We start from the raw sequence: 5,689 nt of genomic DNA, 5'->3' as shown, positions 1-5,689 counted from the left end.
TAAATATATATATATATATATACACACACACACACACATATATATATAAATTTGTTTTATGACTAAGTTTTGATATTGTTTGGTATATTCAGTGTATTATGTATTATAAAAATAAAAGTAAAAAAAATTAAATAAAATTCCAAACAGTAACAAAAGATGTTTATTTCTTCAGATGATAAAGAATGAGACAAACATCACTTCAAGTATGGTTTTAGATGTTTTATTCCAATTCAGTAATATTTGCTGTTTTAATATATTATATAAACTGTATAAATAATGTTATTTCCAGAGTTCAGCTTTAGTAGTACTAAATGAATCAACTGGTATGCATCAATTGTACAATGCCAAACTTTTACAAAAATGAGGACCTTCTTAGAAAGGATAGTGGTTTTTATTGCATTAGAAAACACTGCACTATGAAAGATATAAAATCAATTCTAATTAGTTCAGGGGACTCTTTTTTTACAATCTTTATGCTGATTTATTGTTAGGACTTCTAATGTTCTGCCCCAAATATTTAAAACTACTTTTACATGCCTTAATGCAAATATTGTATATGTTCAAAACCAAATGTTCTTAGCTGAAATTGAAAAACACAAGTTTTACCTGAGATTCTTGTATATTAAAATTGTCATTGATGTTCGCAATTCATTCATAATATTTGCAAGCTGATGATCTAGCCTTTCAGTGTTTACATGCAACCTGAAACATCACTGTACATACTTCTCTAGAGGTAGCTGAATGAGCATTAAGCCACCTCAATCCCCCATACAACCCCACCATCAGATCTAAAAACTAGGCATATTTAACAATTCCTATAAGAATGTGAATTGAAATGAGGATTCCAATTCAGAGGCAATACATTTATTAAGCAACTGCACAATTACCATACAGGCTTCCTTTTTATTATTCTCCTGGGCAGTGATCCAGTCTTCCATGTCTTATTGTTTAACTCTGTGAAACAGAAGCCTGAATGAGACTGTTTCAACCTTAGCACTAGCCAGTCTACAAAACACAGGTGGCAAATGCATTGCCCTCCAGATATTGTTGAAGTACAACTCCCATCAGCTCTAATAAGAACAGTCAATGAAGAGGGATGAGAGCTGCAGTCCTATAACTCCCATCAGATTTAATAAGAACAGCCAATGAAGAGGGATGAGAGTTGCAGTCTTATAACATCTGGAGGACCGCCTCACTCTCAACCATATAATAGGCAGAAAATCCAGTTCCTGAAGATATAATCAGAATGCAAAATGTTGATACCTATGATTTTCATAAGCTATTATGTCAATGTTACACCTTTCAAGATAAAATTAAACTATCTATTCAGGGTACACACAAGCAGTGGGGAAACTGTGGCCCTTCAGATGCTGATGAACTACTGTGCCCATCAATCTTCACCACCTACAAGCTGGTTGGAGATGATGAAAATTGGGAATCCAGCAACATATGGAGGATCATGGGTTCTCCAACCCTGGTATAGATGCTTGCATTATATGCCTGAACAAATTTGGCACTGCAAACTGATTTGTCCTAAAAGAACAAGATAGATCAGTAGGAAAGACAAAGCATTGACTCCTAGAAAAGAACTATATGCCCTTGTTAAATGCACATAACAAAAAGCCACCTAAATTTGTATTAAGAATCCTTCCCTACATTATCATTAGAAAAATGAACACAAGCAGAAGAAACCACATGAACTAAGAAAGGAACTTCCACAATGAAGTCAAAAGTCTGTACACTGTAATTCGTAATGCTAATTTGTGACAAGTATTTGAATATCACTGCAGCTTTGAATGATCTTGAAATCACTCTATGAGGTAGTGTAGGTTTTTGTAATACGTGCTGGCTATTACAAGTACTGTTCAGATGATGTATTTGGCCAAATATTCACCATGTATGTTTCATTACATTTACTAAACACAAACTTACCTTTTTAAAAGTTAAATCATTGTGAGCTTAATCAATATTTTTGCATTTTAGAGGAGATAGGAATTTATAATTCTAAAATTCTGCAAAGTAAACAATAATTACAGAAAGATCATATTCCAAACACAGATATAAAACTGATATCTGTACTGAGGTAGGAAATGAAGAATTCCATTGGCTTTTACATTTTGTAAACCAGCAAAAGTGTTTGAGGTTCAGTAGATAAAGCTTCTGTTAAGAACAGTTAGTATGGATTTTCTGTAATTACTACAATGCAGAACAGGCTACAGTAAAATCATATATTTACTTATTTTAATAGCTAAAATTGCTGAAGAATCAATATGAATGGTATATTCCAGTTCCAGTGGCTCATTTCTATTAAAAATAATAATAACAGAAGTACAAGCCATTGAAAACTGAGTATGAATTGTTAGGTTTATCCATAAAAGTATCTACTTTAAATATTAGGTTTCAAATAAAAGTGAACTGGTCCCACAATTAAGGGTAACATCTGAAATCCTTCAAGAAGACTTGATCATTTGAATTCTCCTTATGACAACTGCCTTTCAATTTTGAAACAGGAAGCACAAATTTCCATGATTAAGCAGAACCATGTAAGACCACAGAAGGGCAGAAAAGCTGTAAAGAATGGGCATGGTCTCAAATGCAGTGACCTCACATTTCCAGGATGAGAGTTTTAAAGGTTTTGTGATTTTATCACGTTTATTTGTTTTTAACACACCTAACCCAGAATTGTAAGAGAACTGAATACATGAAAGGTTTGTTCCAGTTATTTCACTTTTTAATGCATTGGCAGCTTGAAGTATCTAAGCTTCAGGAATTCCCTTTTGTTTCTGATAAGGCATGTTACAAACTTAATAAAGGTATTTTATAATAAAACTACCTTTATAAAGGTAGCAAAGGTAATAAAGGCCTAATGAAGGTATTACCACAATATTGATTTTGATATATCTTTACATCCTCCTTAAAATAAAGGCCCACAAATACATTTAGGTTTGAAGGAAGATGATGAATAGATACAAACAAATTAATACAGCTACACTTTATGGAAAATTCTACCTATCTACTCAATGGCCAGTGCTTCAATCCTGCTAGGCTGAGTTGAACAAAAAGATTATTCATCTGTAGTGCATTTGTCAGTCATTTGTTGACAAAAATCTGTGATACCACTACCACTTTTCACACACTGCTCCAAACACAATGTTTTGTCAGCTATTCTTACAGGAACTGGACACAATTCTTGCACCTGATCAAATCCTGCATCAGATGCTCCTTTTATATGCTGATAGGTGGAACTCTGTTCATTGGGAGATACAACAGAAAAACCAGCAGATAATTCAACACACAGTGGCACTGCAGGCATGGCATCAGAAGGCGCTGGTTGTTTCCTCTCTGGGATAAAACATGAAAGTGGGCAATCTGAGGCTGAGTATTTTGCAAGAATCTGTATTTGCTCATGACTCAATGCTGCTTCCTTGCATACTTGTTGACAAAGTCCTGTCAGATTCTGCTTTGTCTCAACCAGTGTTGACAAGATGTGCTCTTTCTCCTTCAGCAAGTTCTCTTTTTCATTTTGCTGCAAGAAAACAAAATAGATCCAAGTTCAATACAGTTCTGCAATACAGAATGGACAGTTTTTATTTTTAAAATGAATTTAAGTTATAATTCACAATATGTGTGCGGATGTTTTGAAAACCGTAACAATGAACAGCATTAGATGATATGGTGCATATAATTTTGTAAACACAATCAAATACAAGTTTGGTGTTAAAAAGAAGCTAGGGTTCTAAAAGTACAATTTAAGAGGGCATTTAACTGTTCAAGTGCTTTTGAGGTACAACAGTAGAAAGGGTTGCATTTCTGCAAGCGTGCTGTAATGAGATTCCATTCTCAGTACAGTGGGGCCCTTGGTATCTACCGGGGTTTGATTCCATGACCTCCTGTGGATACCAAAATCTATGAATGCTCAATTCCATTAAAAACAGTGGCATTGTAAAATACTATCCCTTATATAAAATAGCAAAATTAAGGTTTGCTTACTGGAATTTATATTTGTTTTGAGTTTTTCAAGCCATGGATGGTTGAATACATGGATAAAATTTCTGTGGATATGGAGGGCTGACTGTATTTAAGGAATCTGTGTCCCAGTACATACTGCCAATAAGCAGTGTACCAGGGCCGATACTAGGGTTAGGGACCACGCAGCAACCACACACTGCAGTGTCTCAGCAAGAACTCGGAAATACCTGGGTTTTTTTGCTCTGCAGTGACGGTGCGCCATTTGGGGGCTGCACCATCCCTGCGGAGCAAAAACGGGCACCAGCAGGCTGCCGTTTCTCGGTGATCTGTCCTGGACCTGAGATAGTAGGAAAGAGCCAGTCAGTGCAGATGACATTGAGCCAGATGAAGTGCTCTCACAAAGACACACATTTCTGGAATCTTAAAACATTGCTATGGATTCTAGGAGATTTTCTCATCTACTATGGTCCAGCAGAAATCAGAGGTGGGGTCAGGCAAGGATCAACCTAATCTGCAAAAACGGCCTCAAAAACACATAAATTACCACTTTTTGTTACTGTCTAAATTTGTCATCAAATCTATGTCAGTTTAGTCAGCAAGGAGGAGGAGAAACAAGACATTGTACAAAGACATTCCTTCACATTTATATGCTGTTCATAATGTCTGAATAATGTTATGTCTAGAGTACCTTGTAGCTATAGTTGGCCCTTCTTATATGTAGATTTGCAACATTAAGTAAATTAATGCATATGATACAGAAAAGATACTAGAAGTAGGATGGGTAGGTAGCAGCAATTGCTACTGCATACATCATATTAGCTATGTAGACAACTGGTATACACTGAGCCTAATCTAGGATCAGTCCAAATCACACAAGCATTACAAGAGAGTGCACTTCTCCCAATCACATATATATGCCATCAATAAGCTCAGCTAGTCAACATCATTCTAGCACTATGTTGTTTTATTCTAAAGACCTCTAGTAGCCATCATATAATCTACAAGGGACCATTCTAACATGACTGTAAGCACACAGAAAAGGATGTATCACACATCTCAACAACAACAAGAACAGCTCATTGATAAAAAGATATCAGGTGGTTATGTGAAAGGGGAAAATAGAATTCAAATTTCTCCCTGCATATGGCTTTAAATAGCTGCATCAACACAGGACTATAGCTGTCACAAGAGAAGCAAGTGTAAGAGAACTACAAGAACAAAATAGCCAGTCATCAATTTAAGTTTCAAAACTACATCCAGGTTCAGTATCTTGATTGGGACCAGGAATTTTTTGAATTTCAGATTTTGGAATTCTGGAGAAGGGAGTCTCTAGTTGTAATCAATTAACTACTTATGTTTCTGACAGTTTGTCTCTCATAACATAATTATATTCTTACAATCAGTTGTACAACTTGTCTGTTCTGGATTTCTTTTCAGTAGTCATGCCATTTGCTAATTACTGCATACTACTAAAGGAATGGGCCAGCATATCTTTATTATTTGAACCTTTGTAGAAGTTGGAATAAAAAATAGAAAGAAAATGCTAGTTTCCCACTGTGAATTAGAAATCTATTTCAGCTTCTGGGAAAATGTGTACTCAGAGGGAAGAGCCCTTGCAAGAGTAAATGGTATCATTACTACAAATGACTCAGCAAATGAATGCTGGACTAGGCAGGCTTATAAATCATTCCCTTGCAAAGCAATTTATTGTGTTGTCAGA

General features: G+C 35.4%; 1 protein-coding gene across 3 annotated transcripts in view; it reads right to left on the bottom strand.

Moving 5' to 3' along the window:
* Positions 1-204: 204 nt before the first annotated feature.
* The window catches only part of BACH1 (BTB domain and CNC homolog 1), a 45,987-nt gene continuing 40,502 nt past the window's right edge, over positions 205-5,689 (bottom strand). For all 3 annotated transcript variants that reach the window (XM_042457552.1, XM_042457554.1, XM_042457553.1), the window contains exon 5: positions 205-3,526. In XM_042457552.1, the coding sequence (XP_042313486.1) occupies positions 3,065-3,526 (462 nt within the window). In that variant the 3' untranslated portion in view covers positions 205-3,064. The remainder of the gene's footprint in view (positions 3,527-5,689) is intronic.

Source organism: Sceloporus undulatus, chromosome 3 (assembly GCF_019175285.1).
Source record: "Sceloporus undulatus isolate JIND9_A2432 ecotype Alabama chromosome 3, SceUnd_v1.1, whole genome shotgun sequence".
NCBI lineage: Eukaryota > Metazoa > Chordata > Lepidosauria > Squamata > Phrynosomatidae > Sceloporus > Sceloporus undulatus.
This window is presented reverse-complemented; position numbering and strand designations above follow the sequence as displayed.